The 19,683-nt window shown below is 44.9% G+C and overlaps 2 protein-coding genes across 2 annotated transcripts in view; both read left to right on the forward strand.

Annotated features, from left to right (window-relative positions):
- Positions 1–6,740: 6,740 nt before the first annotated feature.
- Positions 6,741–13,788, forward strand: LOC104545855 (cytochrome P450 2K4-like). Its single transcript, XM_010191087.1, has 9 exons — positions 6,741–6,938; positions 9,075–9,237; positions 9,438–9,587; positions 9,874–10,034; positions 10,742–10,915; positions 11,422–11,563; positions 12,122–12,309; positions 13,073–13,214; positions 13,601–13,788. Exons 1-9 carry the CDS (start codon positions 6,741–6,743, stop codon positions 13,786–13,788), a joined length of 1,506 nt encoding a protein of 501 aa, XP_010189389.1.
- A 5,757-nt stretch (positions 13,789–19,545) lies between these two features.
- The window catches only part of LOC104545852 (cytochrome P450 2W1-like), a 9,181-nt gene continuing 9,043 nt past the window's right edge, over positions 19,546–19,683 (forward strand). Inside the window, 1 exon segment of the mRNA XM_010191085.1 lies at positions 19,546–19,683. Within this exon segment, the coding sequence (XP_010189387.1) occupies positions 19,546–19,683 (138 nt within the window).

The following is a 19,683-nucleotide window of genomic DNA, read 5'->3' on the forward strand; positions in this document are numbered from 1 at the left end:
CGTGAGTGTTGCTGTGGCAACCGGAGCGCCGCCCTCCGGCGGGAGCGGTCCCCGGGAGTGTCGCCACGGCAACGCAATAGGGCCGCGCGGGCGGGGGGCGGGAGTGACGTCACTGCCGCGGGCCTCGGCCAGCCGCGCGGGTCGCCATGGAGACGCCGCCGCTGCCGCCATGTCGAGATCCGGGCGGGGCGGTCCCACCTGAGCCGCAGGGTCGGGCAGGGGGTGGTCCCGCTGTGCTGCCGGTGCCCCTGCATCCAGGGCTCGATCAACCGCTGCGAAATATCAGGATTTATTCTTATTAAAAATTCGATATTTTCCTTGATATTTTCCTAATTCACCTCTGGACTCTCCAGATGGAAAAGGCATAATGAGGGATGGCCGTGGGCAGCCTGCTTGCAGAAGAGCAAGTTTTGTCCTCTTGCATTTGTTCATTTGGAAATGAAAGGAGAAAGAGCAAAACTCAGAGACTGGCATCAACAGTTTTATACAGGATCCAGCCTCACCCGGGTCTCTCCTGGTTCTGTCCAGGTCAGGGCCTGCACTGAGGCCAGGCTCATCCTTCCCCTCTGCCATGTTGAACGAGTTCCTCACCCCTCCCTGCTGATCACTGTGTCTTGACTTAAAATCACGTTTTTCCAACGCAGCTCTGTTTGGTAATGTGATCCAAGAGCCCCCAGAGGACAGCACACAAGAGCTGAAGCACCCCTGGGAGCCAATATCAACTTCCCTTGCAAATCCAGCAGGATTTGGGAAGAGCCATCCCCATCTCACTGCAGTGACCTGAACCCTGCCATCAGCCACCCACGGTGGCAGCAACGTGATTGCTCATCCCCCATTAATTCTCACCGTTTAACACCCATCCACAAACCTGAAGGACAGCACCAAGTTATTTTATGTCTCCTACAAGCGATGGACGAGCAGGCAGCGTCCCGCCACATGGCAAGAACACCGATGACCCCTTGATTTTACTGGCCTTATCAGCACATGGTTGGGAAATGGTGAACTTCCAGATCCTCAAGACAGATAACCAAGGCAAACACCCCTCTTGCCCGCGGGTTTACAGCACAGTCTCTGCAGAGTCTCAGATCTCATCCTGAAAGGAGGATGAGGAATGGTGTTAATTTAACCCACCCGAGTGTCAACCGTGGATTATGCTGTTCGAGTCTTTTTTTTCTTCATTGCCCATAGCTGCAATTGGTTTAAGATGGTCTTTCATCTGTTTTAAGTTGATTTTCTTTTAATTAAATGACTGAGATAAGTAGAAAGAATTCGAGGCTGGGAAAAAATGAAGAAACAGCTGCAATTGTTAAGGACAGTCATTATGGAAATATTACCTGCAGCCCTATTTAAAGTGCTTTTTGTTTATGCTTTGATTGCTTTGTTATTACAGTATTGAAATTGTAAATGGAAAATTACACCATGTTCTATTACATACGCAACTGGTTTACACAGCCTGAAGTATAAAGCTTCATTTATTATTATGTTTTCAGGGCTATGAACAATAGATGTTTTTTATTATACGGTAAATAGCACTTTTCCACTTGACTTCATTGTAACACTTAACAGTAAAAAGGGAGATACTCCTGTTTCATAAACAGATGCAGCAAACCATCTCCCAGATCTCAGAGGACTGAGCAGTAGAGAAGCAGCTTTGGTTTATCTGGACAAGTTTAACTGAAGTATCAAGGCACTTGATTTAGAAAACTGCCTGAATTGTGTTCCTTATTTTCTGGCGCAGTGATTGAATCGCTGATTCTCCATGTGACGAACGAAGAAATCAAAGGTAAAAGATATGCAGGGATCCCGCAGTGGAATTATTTCCAGACAGCGACAATCCTATGCAAAGGCAGTATCAACTTGCTGCTTTATTTTTATATCCAAATGTTTTGATTACCTATATTAGTTAACTCAGTGTCTTTCTTTGGAGTCTTAAATGTTGTAGTTTCCCAAATTCAGGCCAGGTATAGTAGCAGGTGTTCGGTTATGCTTACTTAATGTTTTTATTGCGAATGTCAGTTGTATCTTCTAGAGTTTCCTTTAAAGGTACAGCTTGTCTTAGACTCTAATACATGTGCTTTAGCAGTTCAGTATGTATTTTTTCCCAAGGAGATCAGATGAAACCCCCATTAGATAATAAGTGTGAAGAAAAAAAATCTCATTTGCAGATTAAGCCAACCAGTTCCAAAAGAATTCAATACAGACAGTGCCACAAAGAACAGTGCCACAAACAGAGAATTAAATGCTTTTCACATATTATCTTTCAAAGAAGTGAGAGACTTTGACGGCACCAGGGAAATCTGAAATAGCTGTTTCAGTAAAAAAGGTGCCCATTGTACAAGAGAGATCAGATTATTTGTAAAGCATCCAGTGTTTTACACTATCTCTAGTCTGGAATCCTGAGCCCTTTCCAAAAATCAGAAGGCTCAAATAGAAAGCTCTCCAAACTAGGGAAAATCTTTGATCTTTCCCTTTCAAGTTACACGGGTTGACAGATTAAAAAAATATATCCTTTGCTTGAATCAGAGCTGTTTGTCATTAATTATGGATGAAAGTAATGTTTTAAAAATGTTTGCTCCTCTATAACGTTGTCAGATCACACTGAAAACTTATTCCACTATTGGTGCTTATCCGTCAGTCGTAGAAATGTACCTTTATAAGGAGTTTCTATGCACTGAGCATTACTTTCAGAAGCATCAATTTGAATAATACGTCAGAGCAGAACCTTCATTCATTTTTATGGGCAGGGTAAAGTCGGGGACTTTCAGTATTTTCTCTCTCTCACCATGCTGCATCTTTTAAGAGCCTACACATTCAAATTACCAGGCAGTTAATTTGAAAATAATTTATTGACAAGCCGTGAAAGGCTTGGAGTAAAGTACTCGGGGATTTTGTAGCCTGTCGTGGGATAGCTGTAAGAAATTAATCAGTTGAACAAGACCAAGCACATTCAGGCACTGGAATTTGTGCCCTTGAGACTGCTGTTCCCAGCCCAGCACAGAACACACCTCAGAGAAACATCCTTCTTCCAGGATCACTCATTCCTACGCCTCGCCCTCACGCGGCAAGCGCGCCGCCAGCTCTTACATAAGGGCTCTTGCTCCATCGCTGCCACAGGCTGTTGCAAACCATTTTTCTACCTTTAAATTCAGGTTCCTAGACAAGCAAAAATGCAGAATAATGCCAGAATAGTCTGGGGAACAGGGATTTCTGTTGTGGATGATTAATTAACATTATTGTTTTGCACTTACAGGGAAATCATAGTTTCATGCCAGTAAGGTCAGGGCCTTAATATGTTGTGTGCTCTACAAAGATGTAAAGAACGATAGCTCATTTTCTGCTATGACTAAGCCAAAGCCTCATCAGGTTAGAGGGGAACATGGCAGAAATAGCGCTGAAAGCTGAAGCAAACTTTTTTCTTACTTTGCTAGTTGCGATTTCGGTGTATCTAAATCCACATGAGACAGAGGGGCAAAAGTAAGATGGGACTTTGGCTCTGTAGGTACCTACCAACTAATCATCCTGCATGATATGCCCTAAATTGCCCTTGGATTAATATGATTTCTGCAGTACTGCAGACAGAGATAGACTGAAGCTAGAGACTCAGAACAAAAAGATCCTTGGAGTTACGTTGAGGCATTTGATCTGTTCAGTTGTATTCTGAAATTAAATTCTTCGTAACTTGACCTCCTCATTACTAATTTCCCAAGTCAGGCTGTTGACCTAAGTGTGTAAACCATGTGTTTGGTTATATTCACAATGTATTTTTCTGCAAATATTTTTATAGCTCTACATATTACAAAGTACATTACCAGCACCAAATCCCAGGGTCTCCCATACATTTTGTCACTGAGTGGGACTCCTGAAGGAATGAGATGTATTCAGTCCAAGAACAAGGCTTCTAAAAGCAAAAAAGTTGCTGAGAATGGTTTTTGGCTAAAAGGGGTAAATGCTTAACATGAGTGGGAAATACTATCACCGTAGGCTCTGCACACAGACAATGCACTAATCCCATGCACTGATTTTTTTATTTTCTTCTTCCAGTGACCAGACCCATCAGCTGCAATCCTTCAGCTCAGACTATGGAAAAAAAACCTCAAGAATAATCCACTGAAAATTTGCAGTAAAATAATTATTTTTAAAACTATTTTTCAGGAATATTTCTTTCCGAAGTAGATGTGCAACACACAATGATTTGAAAGACAAATGAAAAGAAATGCAGTCCAAGTTATTTGTATCAAAATGAGCAGAGAGAACACCTGAGATACTGAGTACTACCCAGTAATGATCCTATAGAAATACCAATTTGCAGGTTGGGAAGAAGTGGGTGTAATCCAACAATAGAGTGCAATAATTATGAAAAATGGGAGGAGGTCAAAGTCGGAAAGCTTTTGATTTCTTTTTGCACTGGTGTTTGTCAAGGTGAGCAAAATCCATTAGCAAGGAACAGCCTGAGTTTTAACACATCTGCGTTTTTAAAAATGTTAATGTTTAATAGGGTGTGCTCATTTTTTATATATCCCTGTTAACAATGCACGGGCTGATAGGCATCTCTTGAGGTTGTAAATCAGTTGCAGAGCCTTGCAAGGCACACCAGCACTTGGCATTCACTCTCATGGTTTATTATGTTATCAGAACTCATTGACTGAATTATGGCCTTATAACAGCTCTTTCTCTGTATTATCCTACTGTTACCGTAGCGTTACTAACCTATGGCCCATTAGAAGATTTTACGTCCTTCTCCAGACGAGCACACAGAAGTTAGATGACTCTGGCGCTTTAATGTACAGGCTCATTTTCTAGGAGGAAATTACTATTTCCCTGACCTATGCCCACAAAGTCTGCCTACCTGCAGATGGTATCGGTTCTGGCTTGGGCTGGTAGAAAGACACACAAGCAAGGAGCAACGTTTTCTCCCTGGTCCTATGTGGGTTGCCTCACCTGCGAGCCAACAACTCAGTTGTAGGCTGTGTTCAGGATTGCATGCTGGAAGCCAAGGTATGTGAGGAAGAAATGGAGGTGAGGACATCATGTTAGTTTTATTTTAAAACTGCAATGATTCCCCCCTACTGGAGAATTCATCCGTCATTTCCCACAGCACATGCATCAGTCCAGCAGGTTGCAAGTCCATAGGCTCACTGCTTGAGAAAGGATTTCACCCTATAGCTTCATAGCTGTGCAGCAAATCTTGAGATGGACATGACCATCCATTGCCCTCCTGTCTTTGCCTGCCCTGCACAGTCCTCTTTTGCACAGCGTAATTTCCCCTTGTGAAAAACTCCACTCCTGATGACAAGCCTTGGAGAACAGGCAGACGTGCAGGCACCTTTTTCATGTCAATCTCGTTAGAGTTTATTGATCCCCCTTGCCTTCAGCTAATGTACTTATATTATTATTAATAAATAATCATCATTTTTCCATCAGTGGAGCCTGCACCTGGGAGCCTTGGAGGATTCTAGCAAAAGTATTATTAAAACTAAAGGTTCCTAAAGGGTTGAAGAGCAGCACAGCCCAGTATTTTGACAGAATCTGCAACTGGGGAGCAAAATATTCCCACTTGAGACAATGCAATAGAGCATCAAATTGGCTCCTCCCCCCAGAGCCACCATTTGGCTCCCTGCTCATGATCACTTCTGCTTTGCTGACAGCCCCCAAGGATGCAGGTGGCTCTTGGGGAGCTGTTGCCCAGGCACGCGGGCTCTTGCAGGACCCTGCCCTGGCTTGGTGTGTGACTCACAGCCCCTGGAGTGCCAAAACTGCTGCTGAGTGCTCCTTCTGGCTGCCAACCCCTCTGCAAGAGTTGCCCAGGCAGCCTCCATCCTCTGCCTGGCCGGCTGCACAGCCTGATCCTGGCTCCTCCCAGGGTACAGTGACCAAGGACCTCTTCCCAGCCTTAGCAGAGCTGTTGCCTGCAGGGGATGGTTTCTCCTAGAGGATTGCACGCATCTGTTCACAAACAGGCAGGAGAGACTGGAAAGAGCCATCCCCAAACTCAGAGACAGAGATAGACATCCAGGCATGCAGTCCTCTGGACAGTAAACTGAAAAGTAGTGATTGAAATGGTTTCAGGGCATTTTGGGATTGCTGGTAGAGGATTTTTGGGATGAAAATCAATAGCAGTGTCAGCAAGGAAAACACTATGTTGCTCAAGGAGGTGATTTTACTGGGAAAGCAGGAAAACAGAGAATCAGAGCTGTAACCTGTAAGTAGACCTATTCCCATCTGCAATCCTGAATTAGCACATCTTCATGCCACCACCACTCCAATTCCTCCCTGGTCAGCCTTGTCTTCCCTGAGGCCTTCCTTGCCAGCTGCACCTTAGGCCATGTGTTATTGTGGGCTTTCCCTCCTGCGTCCTGCTTCCTCCATTGCATCACCAGTGATCCAGATGAGTCCTGTGACCTGGCACCATGACAGCAAACCAGCACCGGCCCTTAATTCTGCCCCTGAAATCACAGAGACCACAACATGCCCATAACACAGATTTTCACTGGAAAACAAACACCTTGCCCCAGTGTTGCAGATGAAATAGGAGCTCCAGATTAAGATAATCCATGTTTCAGAATAAAATAGGGTGAATTATTTGGCAGTAAAAAAAGTACATCTGGCCTAAGCGGAAAGTAAACAAGACCTCAGAGTGCTTTTCTCTGTGTAAAGTCACTTCCCCAGAAGGTGTGTTCAGGTCATGACAGAAGGGCTATAAAGGGACCCCAAGATGCTCATACCCACACTTTGACCTAGACATGGCCATACAGTGTTTGCTGCAGTACGTGGGCTCTGGCTCACTGCTCTGTCTGGCAGCAGGGCTGGTCGTGCTCCTTTACTTTCTTACCAGCTTGAAGAAGTCGGTTTGCAGTTTGCCTCCCGGGCCACGACCTCTTCCTCTGATTGGAAACTTGAATGTGGTGGACCTGAAAAAGCCGTTCCAGTCGCTGACAGAGGTAGGGTCTGAGTGAGTGGACAGGAGGAAAATGTGCATTTCCTAAAGCAAGAAATGCAACTAGAGACATGGAGGTGCGATTGCGTCTGGATTGCGTGGAAGGCAGAAATGAGATATTTGGTGTATAGGCAGGCTGGCAGAGAGACTTTACCTCCAGAGGTACACACACCTATTTATACATATAAATATAATGCACACATTTCTTCCTTTATACACACCCAGGTGTAGACCCCCACCCCTTACACTTAGCTCCATATTGTTGGTATCCTGAGCCGCTCAGAGGGTGCAGGTAGAAGAGTCGAGCTGGACCAGTTTGCTGACAGATCTGGACCGTTTGCCATCAAGAGATGTCTCACTGCAGACAGACCTCTCCCACTGAAGGTGTGAAGCTAGGAAAGAAGGAAGGGAGGGTGGGTATCATCCCCACAGCAAAGAAAATGGGATCATATGCCCATTTATTTCCAAAGCTAATTACGTCCCTGAGATGCTAAGCCCAACTCTGCCTCTCCAACCCTTCCCCTGCACACACACTGGCCATGGCTATTTAATACTTGATGCATGGCTTTTATGTGTCTAGGTAAATTAATGGCTTTTTCATATGCAGCGCCATACATTTATTTCTAAAAGGTTAAAAAAAAAAGACTTAAATATTTTAAAGCCAGGTGCAACATTTGTTTCCGAGAGTGTTTGCTGTGTTCTCATAGAGAGGTGGGGGCGATTCAATGAGAATTCAGATTTCTTCTGTTTGCTGTAGAGGTGGCTGTGGTGCCATGAGTGTCACACACCTTGTGTGTGTGCTTACTGGACACTGTGACAGGAAAATAATAAACCTCCTGAGAGGGCAGACACCAAAATTCTCCAGTCATAGAAGAAGGGCACCCTGGGCTGAGAAAGTACAGAATTGCTATGGCAGTCACACAGTGTCCATCTGCCTAGATTTATGGTGCAGAAGATTGTACAGAGCACAGTTCTGATGGGCTTCTGAAGATCTGATCACAGGTATGTTTGGGGGTGCCGGTATGGAGGAGCAACTGTTTTTTGTGGTACTGAGGGATTTTATGATACAAACGTCATGCAAAGGTACCAGACTCATTTTCTGTAATCTACCAAGAAGCTTTCTTTGGGCTTTCAGGCCTGCCACATCCAATACTTGCGTTGCTCAGGAAAAACAGGGTTGATGCCAAGAAGTACTAATGTAAAGAAATGACCAAAGGAAGGCTGGGAGGCAGCTGCGATCCCTTACCTGGTTGTGCCACACACTCTGTGAGCTGCTGGGGAGGAAAGAACCAATGTTAATGTTATCTCCCAAGCCGTCAAACCAGCGTTTGATGAAAACAAATTCAATTTGTCTGGTGTAATAACAGGAGCCGCTTCTAATCTGAAATTCAATTTTCAGTATGTATCTAATGCATAGCAAATGGTAACCCAGGCACGTCGGAAACAAGAAGACATTTGGTGCGGATGACTTGCAGTGTGTTTAAACAAAGCCTAAAATACCGAGTGAATGATTAGATTGTCATAGCCACCCTTCTGTGCAACAGATGATTCATATTTAATTTGCTATAAAAGCCTAGATCTCCTGTGACATTATCTACAAGAACATGCTTCCGAGTGGGATTCAAGTTTCTGGTGGCCAGCAAATAATTTTGCGATGATTGCAACACTACCCACCTTGCCATAATTAGAGACAAGTGCTATCCTGAAAGAAAGAGTTATTGTGTAGCTTTGTTTTTGCAGTGTTTGTGGCTTCAGCCTCAAAGATGTGTGCACACCCGCTTGCCTCGAGTCAACAGCATTAAAATAAACAGGCCTGCCTGCTACAGCATTTTCCTACCAGCCTACAAATGGTAGTATTGCTGTGCTGGCCTGTTACTGCAGATCACCACAGGAATGCAATGGCATTTTATTGCCTTCTCCTCTGATAGGAGCGGTGATAGCAGACACCTTGTTGTGCAAACAGGGTGCAAGCACAGATGCTGGCAATTGATAGCTGCTCTCATTAGTTACATTACAGCAGCACCTGGAGACTTTAGGCAAGGCTGAGAGGCTCCTTTTGGGCTAGAAACCACCTAGGGTGGCTAGTACTAACATTTGTCCAGATCTGGTTTTGAATGACCGTATTTATTCATCTTGATAGCTCTCCAAGATATATGGCAATGTCTTCACTGTGTATTTTGGACCCAGGAGAGCTGTGGTACTGGCTGGATACGAAACCATCAAGGATGCCCTTTTAAATCATGCTGAAGAATTTGGAGAGAGGGCAGAAATACCCATATTTAGGAAAATGACACAAGGAAATGGTAAGTGACCCTTGGTTGGTTAGTTTTTGTAGTTTGTCTGTGTTCATTATAATCTTACAACAGAAAGTATTGTCCTCTTACAGATTGTTTTTTGTTTATACAACAGCATATCAAGCAGCTTTGGTACCAGTGTGTAAGAAGGCCTTACAAACATTTATTAACCACAATGGTAACACAAGGGTGTTACATCTTTATTTTAGGCATAGCATTCAGCCATGGAGAGCAATGGAAAACTATGAGAAGATTCACTTTGTCCACGCTGCGAGATTTTGGAATGGGAAGGAGAACCATTGAGATCCGAATCCTGGAGGAAGTAAATTCCCTTATCAAATATTTTGAATCCTATCACGGTGAGTATCAAGACTTTCATCCAGAGACAGAAAACAAGTCTACCAGAACAATAAAGATTAATGAAAGTTCAGCTCTGAGCAAATGGTATCTCATGGTTAAAGTTCAGCTTATGCTGAAGTCGGTTATTAAACCAAGGCCTTAAAACATTGAAACTGAGTGCCCTGCTGTGCATTCTGGGTGGTGAATGAGTTTTTTCTTTGGAAGCTCAGGACTATATTTCTATAGGAAACCTCACTGAAATGAACATAATCATATCGTCATTTCTTTTCATTGCTTGAAATACAGGGAAACCATTTGATACGAGGATGATACTCAACAATGCTGTGTCTAATGTCATCTGCTCTGTGTTGTTTGGAGAGAGGTTTGAATATGATGATCCTGCATTTCTAATTTTGCTGAAGCTGATAAATGAGAATACTAAGCTGTTGGGCTCCCCTATGGTGCTGGTAAGAGCTCGATTTTATGTTTTAGGTTTACAGGGAATATCCCATGGCCTCCCACGTCTTCTTGAGAACAAGAACATGATCCGCCAGGCTGCACAGAACACATCTGCGGTTCTGTATCCATAACACATGGATTCCCAAGCCTCTGCACTTAGTCTGTGAAGCTTCTTAGTAACAGAAAAAACCAAATTCTTCACAAAAGGAACTATTTTTACTCTGTCCATATGACATACTACAATGCTGTGCTCAGCCCAGCTCCTAAGACAGCGTAGTTGGTTAGCTCGGTGCTGTGCCTCAGCTAATTGGCTTGGAAAGCACCATGTTGACACAGCAATATTGTCTGTCATGAGGGTGGCCAGTTCAAGTTCTTTCTGCTGCCATAGGATGTGACACACCTGAGGGCTTTCCCTGGAATAAGTGCAATGCTCACATCCCCAGATTTTATATCTGAGACCCTCTGTCCCACAGCTGGAAGCTCTGAAGAAATACTAAGCTGATGAAGTCTCCCAGAAGTCATGGCAAGGACTCCTGCAGAGGTGTAATAGACAACACTCTATTTGCAATTCATAGCTGCTTGGAGTATTCAAGTGAATGTGGAGGAATTATGGCCTGAAATGTCAGGGCATGGGACAAGGGACCAGCAGTGTGATTTGAGATATCAGTATGTTTTCAAAATGCCCATTAACTGTAAGACTTCTCTTGCTCCACAGTTATATAACTTCTACCCATCCCTTGGATTTCTCTTTGGAGCTTCCAGGACTGTGCTACAAAATGTCAGTGAGCTGAATGCTTTTCTGCAGAAGCTCTTCCAGGAACACAAAGAAGAGTTTAATGAAAACAACTTAACAGGCTTTGTTGATGCCTTTCTGATGAAGCAACAACAGGTACTTTAAAGCTAAGTCTCAGAGTCTTTCTGTTCTCTTAGCTCTGACTGTTATTAGGACTGATCATCTGTCAGGGACTGGGCGTGAGTGAAAACAGAAGAACTGCAGTGAGGAGAATATATCAAAGCTCATACTCACAGTGAACTGTGCCGTACTTGCTCCATAGCTCCACTGAAACTGCTCGTAAAAGGGATCCAGGTGTCAAGATGTCCCATATGGGTGAAATAAGTTACCACTCACCACACATGCAAGCATGGTACAGTGATGAACTTCATTGCAGTAATTAAATTTCAACTAACCAGTATCTGGGGACTGCACATACACTTGGGACCAGACTAATTCCATACAGCATAGGCTCTAATACTAAAATACTAAACAGTTAGTTTCCCAGAGCATATAAAGACACAAAAAACTAAAACACAGATAAAAAGGGTGGCAACACAGTCCCATGTTTGATTGGTATCACTTGCTGTAGAAGTTACGATCGTTACCTGTATGTTTTGAAGGAGTCAAAGAAACCCCACACTATGTTCAGCAATGGAAACTTGTTGTTTTCAACCCTGGATCTCTTTGCTGCTGGGACTGAGACTACTTCTACGACTGTGCGCTGGGGTCTTCTTCTGATGATGAAATACCCAGAAATTCAGAGTAAGGCTGAGAAGTCCTCTTGTACAATATGCTGTTGCATGCTTAATGCTTTGGTTGTGGAAGGGAGTGGAACTCATTCACTGTTGTCTAGAGTAATTATTCTGAGTACTCTGAGAGAGATAACAGACGTTGACTTTACAAAGGAATTTTATTCATCTGGATTGCAATAAACCAGCCCAGCCAAGTGGGAGAGGCTAAGGGCCAGTCCACAGTTACAGTAGAGCTCCCCATGGTTATTCTCCTGCAGGCTATGGACTGACGTCACTAAAGGTCTCCTCAGGAGCTGATTCTGATCTGGTTTCTGTTGAAGGCCATGGGGTAACAAAGGTGTGTAAACAGAATAAGGCATGGGATGTACTGTGGTGACTCTGTCCAAGCTCCCATGGCTCAACAACAAACCTGAAAGAGCCACACCATGCCCTGACTTACCCACTTCTGCTCTTCCCAAATGCCCCTCTAAGTTTTTCCTTTTCTTAATCCTGGCCTCCTGACCTGGGAGGTCATTTCAGTTGCAAGATAAGAAGCTTATCAGTTTCTTAATCCTTTCCTCCCTCCAAGGAAAGATTCAGGAAGAAATGAACCAAGTCATTGAACCAGGAGAGCTGCCTAAGTTGGAGGACCGGAAAAAAATGCCTTATACAGATGCAGTGATACATGAAATACAAAGGTTTGCCAATATTGTCCCAATGGGTGTATCACGATCAACTCCTACTGATGTGAATTTCCAAGGTTACATGATTCCTAAGGTGAGCTTTGAGGCTAGCAGCTTGTGCTGCACAGATTCCTTACAGTTTTGCTTAAAGCAGACAAAAAGAAAAATTTAAAAACCTAAAGACACTGTGATGCATGGTTTAATCTATAACATGATCCTTTGTTGTGGCTCCAGGATAGCTGTTATAAACATGCCCTGGAGTGTGGTCTGTTACAGCTGTTTGAATCCAGAATAACCAGAGAGTTTAATTAAATTATGCTGATTTGAATCTTTTATGCCAAATGTAGAACCTCCACTTCAGCATCTTTTTGAAAGATATGACTCTGTATGAAGGGAATGTTTTGTGGTCCAAAAAGAGAGCAGCAGCTACTGATAACAGGCAGAGCCACAGTGGGGCAGGGTATGATCGCCCAGTTTTGTTTGCCATGGCTCAGTCTTATTTGCCTCTTCATGTTAGAAAAAGGACAAGAGAAAATGGCCTCAAGTTGTGCCAGGGATAATTTAGATTGGATATTAAGAAAAATTTCTTCACCAAAAGTATTATGAAGTGTTGGAACAGGCTGCACAGGGAAGTGGTTGAGTCACCATCCCTGGAGGTATTTAAAAGACAGGTAGAAGAGGTGCTTAGGGACACAGTTTAGTGGTGGACTTGGCAGCGTTAGGTTTACAGTTGGACTGAAAGGTCTTAAAGGTGTTTTCCAACCTGAATAATTCTATGAAAAAAGCAAGCAGCTGGGCTCAACTAGGAAAGTGATCTGCTCTAAACAGCTACCATGAGTTTCTTTGATCTCTTTCAGGGTACAGAGATTATTCCACTGCTGACCTCTGCTCTGAATGATGAGTTACACTGGAAAACTCCACATCAGTTCAACCCTTCCCACTTCCTGGATGCTGATGGGAACTTCGCTAGGAGAGAGGCATTTATTCCATTCTCCATAGGTGAGAGAGGTGTACGTGCACCACCTGGGCCTCAGCTAATGGCACAGTTCCCCCCGATTCCAGGAAAGTGTGAAAGTCAGGGACACAGAACATAGGATAAGGGATTTCTGGTCATTTGGTGTGTCCAGCTTTGCTGTAAGCAACCACCTCTTCTTTGGGAGACCTGGGAGTCACTGATTTATCCACAGTCACTGGATGGTCTCACAAACCTACAGACTTCTGTGTGGTTTGAGACCAAATCAGTAGCACTTACAATATACAGAGAGAAGGAAGAAAAAATTTCACCAGCCTGTTCTTATGGACTGTACATCCAGTTTAGAAGGTCTCAGACATCAACACCAACAGCTACAGTGCTGACCATTTACTTCTCTCCTGGTTGTTTTCAGGACGAAGGGCTTGCGTTGGAGAAGGACTGGCCAAAATGGAGCTGTTCCTCTTCTTTGCGGGGTTACTCCGCAAATTTGTTTTCCAACCCCCTCCAGGAGTGGATAAGTCAGACCTAGATCTCACTGCTGATGTTGGCTTCACCTTGAACCCAATGCCTCACCTGGTTTGTGCTATGCCCTACGAATGACCAGACAACATGGTGTTAGAGTAGTGAACACTTCAAGCTTGAAAGCAAGTCTAGTTATGGGGGAAAAAAGGCTGTCTGTACCTGAGCTTTAGGGGAAGGAAGACACTGGGCACTGCTATTTTTCTCTCATTCATGCCATTCTTTCCATCAGCTCCTGCGGTGTCTGTATAATGCAAACCCTTCAGACACCCCTGAGCACTGCTCTCAGAAACAGTGTGATTCATTCCTAAAACAGCACATTGGAGATGCAGTTTTCAGGGCTGTTTGAAATGGCTTGAAGCCTCCTCTATAGATTTAACCCATCAGGGGCTCTTCCTTGAGAGCCTCCATGGGGAACTTCTCAGCTCAAAGTCCAAGCTCTATAGCAGAGCTGATTATCGATGGCCCAGCTGCAGTCAACAGACCCTTGATAGATCTGGAAACCTCCCCAGGACGGTTGTTCAGCTGAGCCTCAGACTGAGCTTCCATTGTGCGACGCAACCTGCCTTTATTGCAGAGTCCCAGACACGAGGATGTAACATGGGCTGATGCCAAGAGCCAGGCACAGGACAGTTATCAGAAAACATCTGAGTGGTTTGGAAAGAGGGCTCATTCCAACTCACACTAGGCACTTTATGCTGAAAATCCAATTCACGATGGGGCCAATCTAGCAGCCTTCTGCTTCTGCTAAGAAAGGCATTTCTACCACTCCCTCACCACTCCCGGCTTCATGCTGGCCCTGGCACTTGTCCCATCACTTACTGGACCATCTTAGATCGCTAAACTGGCAGAATATGACCAGCTACAGAAAGTGAACAGTTTCTGAATCAGCGGGACTAAAACCAGACACAAGCCTGGGCAGTGTGAGGGTGATGCAGCCTGGGGCCGGGCAGCAGGATGACTCCTGCACCCCATCAGAGAGCTGAAAGGCTCAGCCCTTATGTGTGATGGAGCCCCACTTTCCTGGAGATGGCTGAACACCTGCCTGCCGATGGGAAGTAGGGAATTAATTCCTTGGTTTGCTTTGCTTGTACACGCAGCTTTTGCTTTACCTATTAAACTGTCTTTATCTCAATCCACAAGTTTTGTCATTTTTACTCTTCCTATTCTCTCCCCCATCCTACTGGGAGGGGAGCGAGCAAGCGGCTCTGCGGGGCTTAGTTGGGGTTAAACCTTGACAAACTCTTTAGAAAACGTTGCTGTCTGTCTGCAGCCCTACACCAGATACACAGCCCCTGGCGTTTCAAGCGGTCAGCCTCTCCAGACATTCCTGGGGCCAGGGATAGGCAGCGAGGTCTCCAGGCAGGGTAACAGATCAGCCTGCACCGCTGAGCAAATACCACTGCCACGGGCTTCCATGGCAGGGCCACGTGCTCAGCACACAGCAGGAGTGGCAGCAGGTACGTGCGCTCAGCACACAGCAGGAGTGGAGCCATCACAGTCAGAACAGCAAGAAAGATATTGGTGCTTGCAGAAGTGCTTTGGCTGCTTAGGTAGGAACTGAAGTTACAAATTCAGAGCTGGTAATGCTCATGTTCTGCCAGGAGACATCTGCATCACTATTGAGGCTGATAGGTTTTTGAACGTAGTCACTGTGCAAATAGATGTAAAACTGGTAATAGAATCTAAAAGGAGAAGCAAGTGAGACTTTGTTACCAGGTCGCTCACCTGTACCATTAATTTGTCCTATGGGGGTCTCTGTAGGAAGCTGGTGACACCCCAGGAGACTGCAGCTGTCCTAGAGCGGCAGTTGGATTACTGCAGTTAATGATTTATTTCATGTAGCAGCCATGAGGAGTAGGAACACCTAGCTGTACCCGCAAGGCTACAGTTGTTGAGGGAAGTGGGACACGTGTGAAATCTGAACAGTGGTGCAGGTACAAGAGAGGACGCGGCTTCATGTGCTGTGAAACAGGCAGTAAATCACAGGTGGGTTAGGGAGCAGAGTCACTGAAGGTGCTTTTGTGTTGGGTTGGAGGGAGGAAAGGCAGCTTAGGATGGGAAAAAAGGGAGAAACAGAAAGTTACAGAGAATGAGGCAGCAGTTAAGGTAAATCTTTAACATAAAACTAAAATCATGGTCTTCTAAAGCTGATCTGTGCTGCAAATGGAAGGAAAGGAAGGAGGAAGAGGAGATGAAGGATGACAAAGTAGGGCAGTCCTTGTTTAGCCAAGACACTGGCTCTTCACACCAGCAACTAAAGGCAGCACTGGAACAGCCGTACTGTACCTTGTACCTGTACTGGTGTGGCACTTGTACACGCGCTGTACCCTGGAGCCAGCTCCAGCTCCTGGGTACGGCTCAAGGAGTCTGCTTTACAGGCTGTGTAACAAGAAAGCCTTCACTGCCACATTTGCTTACATTTGTTTTGCTGTTGCTCTACTTGCAGTCTAACTCCTGCAAGCCTGATAAATAAATATTTTGCTCTGTTGCTGCTGATCTATCTGCTGTTGCAGGATGAAGTTGATTTTGGGTCAAACTGATAAAGTCGGGCTGCACCACCTTTAGTACACCCACACTAGAGAGGTGAGCACAGAGATCCCTGGGCAACACGCAGCCAGAACATGTTTAAAAACACAGAGTGAGCAATACTCACAGCCATAAACAGCCCGAAGGAAACAATTTAATTTCTAACTCCACAAAATCGCAACTGAAAAGGTCCTTTTATTACTTAAATAATGGTCCCCTCCAAAAGTACCTCCTATCAAAATCAGACACACAGTCCAGGTGTTGATGCAGTTTAATTACACAAGAGACCTAGGGCCTTGGAGCCTTGTTAGCAAGTCTACACTTGGGGTTGTATCCTTGCTGACTTACAGGACTTAAAGCAACAATTTTGAGAACTCACTATTTGGTGAATTAGGGAGTCCTCCCAGATTCCCAAAGTGCTTCAGACATCGCGCAAGGCTTTTTCTTGCGTTGGTCGCAGGGAGACAGACAAGCAGTTGAGACGATGTTATGCTCTGGATCCCACATTTCCAAAAGGATATACTGACTTCAGGAGAAGCTGGGACAGGAGGAAAGAAAAATGATGATGGAGAAGGAAAACCCTTCACATGGACAGTGGCTTGGAAGATGTGGTTGTTTGCTTTAAAGTGGAGATGGAAAATAGAAGTAGGAAGAGTAAGGCCATGCAATGTCCCAGAGAAGATGATTCATCTGCTTCCATCAGCTTTTCATCACAGAGGCATAACTGAAAATTAAAGTGAATGAGAGCAAATTTAAACTAATAGAAGGAAATAGGTTTTTATGCCTGCTACAGCCTTTCAACACTAGAGAAGGGATGCAACTCCATGTGCTTCAACATAAAAACTAGACTACAGACAACACCAGGAAAGAAACATTTTCTTGGCTGGGTAATACATTAACTTACAGTGCCCTTGGAGTTCCTGTGGTCCCTGGGTCTGTCTGCTGTCCAGAACAGGACATGGCTGGAGATGGCTCTCTGATGTGGCCTTTTACTGCAATTCCTGTGGCTCCTGCCCTCCCTTAAAAGGAACTCATCACAGCAAAAGCCAGCAGGAGTTATTGGAGGCTGCACTGAATGCACTGCTGGTTCAGAATGGGTCTGGCAGGGAAAGCAAAGAGATTTGGAGGGATTTAAGTTAATTTAAAGGATGCAGAGCTCATGCTTTACTGGCTGGCTCTCTCCAGGCTGCCCAATGGGTGCGCTTTGGGGTCGGTGGATGATGCCTGTGCTCCATGTCCTCACCAGCACTGCCTGGTTAACACACTGTGGGCACAAGAGATGGAGGACAACCTGTCTGCCAGCACCTTGAGGGACAGAGGACAACCCATCTGTGAGCACCCCATGGCACGGAGCACAACTCATCTGTGAGCATCCCGAGGGACAGAGGACAACCTGTGTGCCAGCACCCCTGGGGCCTGGCTGCCCCAGGAATGCACCCGGAGCGGTGTCAGCGCCTGGCAGGTGTTTTGTGCTCGTCTCTGTGTGCTCAGGCAGGGGAGCACGTAGCAGTGCGGCTCCAGAGCAAAACACGTACCAGACACATTATTGAGACAGGAATTTCTTGTCATCGCAAGAGCTTGACTTACCTTTGTCATTTTAATGCATTGCACTCAGAGCCTGGCTTAAAAAAAACTCCAATGCATTCCCCTCCCGCTTTTCAGAAATAATTTAAGACTTTTTCTGAAAGGCCTTTTTATGCTTTCAGCAGCTCCCAGAGCAAGGATGAAATACCAGGAGAGCGGCAGCAACACGTAACTTCTGCACTGCGGGGTGCTGCCGGTCAAACAGGACCCTGCAGGGACAAATATTCTGCCTGGAGCGCAGAGCATGTGCCATGGTGAGTTCACATCGCAGTGCCCACGTTCTGCACCCTGTGCCAGCCCTCATCCTTCTTGCCTGTCTTCACAGCCCCTCTGCCTCTTTGCTCACTTAAGCAGGAGGGGTTGAGTCATCCTAGGTGTGCTCCGGGGGAAACCGTTGCCTCCAGCCCGTTTCTTGGAAACTAATAATAATAAAAAAATAACCCCAGAAGTGTTGCAACACACCGGCTGCTTCTGCTTCTGGGCAGCTGCTGTGCTGTAATGTCTCCACACTGCGCAGGCAGCTCCAGTGCGCAACCAAGCAGCTGTCAGCTTTGGGACTGTTCTAACCATAGCTGGTCCCCTTCCTTCCCTGTCTTCTTTTCATCTGCAAGGCTGAGGACCCATATTTGCTAAAAATAATGGCATTTATATGATCTAACCTTTGGATAAATGTGCCTTTAGCCTTGTGATTCCTGATGATGCAAGCAGATCTTCGTTCCCTGAACAATCTTATTGCATTGTCTGTTCATTCCCAGTATCCTCCTGGGAGCCGCTATTCAACCAGGTAGATCTTAATTCCTTGTGTACAGGATTTAAACCTTTATGAGAGACGCAAGCTCCAGGTGTTTCATGTCTTTGATTTAAAGTAATTCCCTTCTCCAATCTTGTTGCCCTTCTGAAGCCTGGCAGGTCAGCTGCTTTCATTAACTCCATTAACTTCTCCCCTCTATCTCTTAGAAGCTGCTCTTGCAAAATGAAGAATCCTCCCAGAAGTTTCAAACCTAATTTTGTCTTTCCATTCCTCTCACGAATCCACTCATGATCACTTGATCCAAGCTAATTTTCCATGGCTAGCTATTACATGTCCTCTTCTTCAGACACAAAGTCTGAAATCACATCCCTCCTGGGCAGTTCAGAGCCACCTTTATGAAGAGGTTTATGGGCTACAACCCCCAGGGGTACATGGGCTTTACCATTATTAACAACCTTTGATCTTCACTTGACATCAAGAAAGCTGAAATCTCTCATAACAATACTATTTTTCTCTCTAGTAACACAGAGATCTCAAACCCTACCCAAAGCTGAAGCTGGAGGTTTCTACTGGGATTCAAATAAACCTTTTTATTTCCCTGTGTTGGGTGAGTGTGTGGAGGGTCATGGTACTGAAATAAAGGACCCTGAGGTCTCGGGGAGGAGGAGGTTATAGAGGAATGCCAAGCACCTTTTCCCATGTATATGTTCTTGCACACACATGCATGGGTTTGTAATTTGAAACTCTCTTTACTTCTGGACAGGCTTTGCAAACTGCTTAGACCACATTCTCTGAGGTGTTTAAAGAGGGTGGAGTATGCAGTATTTATTTAGGTACTCTACAAACCTTAATAAGAATCGAGTGCTTGTAGCAATCGCAGAGAGCAAACAGAAAGCCAGCTGGTAGAGACTGAACAGTGCCACTGCATTTTTATTGCTTCTAACCGTCCCAAAAAACAGATTATTACTAAAAAAATGCCTTTTTTAATTTCATTTGTCTCTGATCCTGTATTAATTTGTCTGCTGTGTGCAGCAGTATTACTAGCTGTACTCTATCTTTCAGCTGGCTATAAAAAATCAGCTTTTAAATTTCCTCCTGGTCCAACTCCTCTT

This window comes from Mesitornis unicolor, unplaced genomic scaffold (genome assembly GCF_000695765.1).
Source record: "Mesitornis unicolor isolate BGI_N332 unplaced genomic scaffold, ASM69576v1 scaffold35988, whole genome shotgun sequence".
Taxonomy (NCBI): domain Eukaryota; kingdom Metazoa; phylum Chordata; class Aves; order Mesitornithiformes; family Mesitornithidae; genus Mesitornis; species Mesitornis unicolor.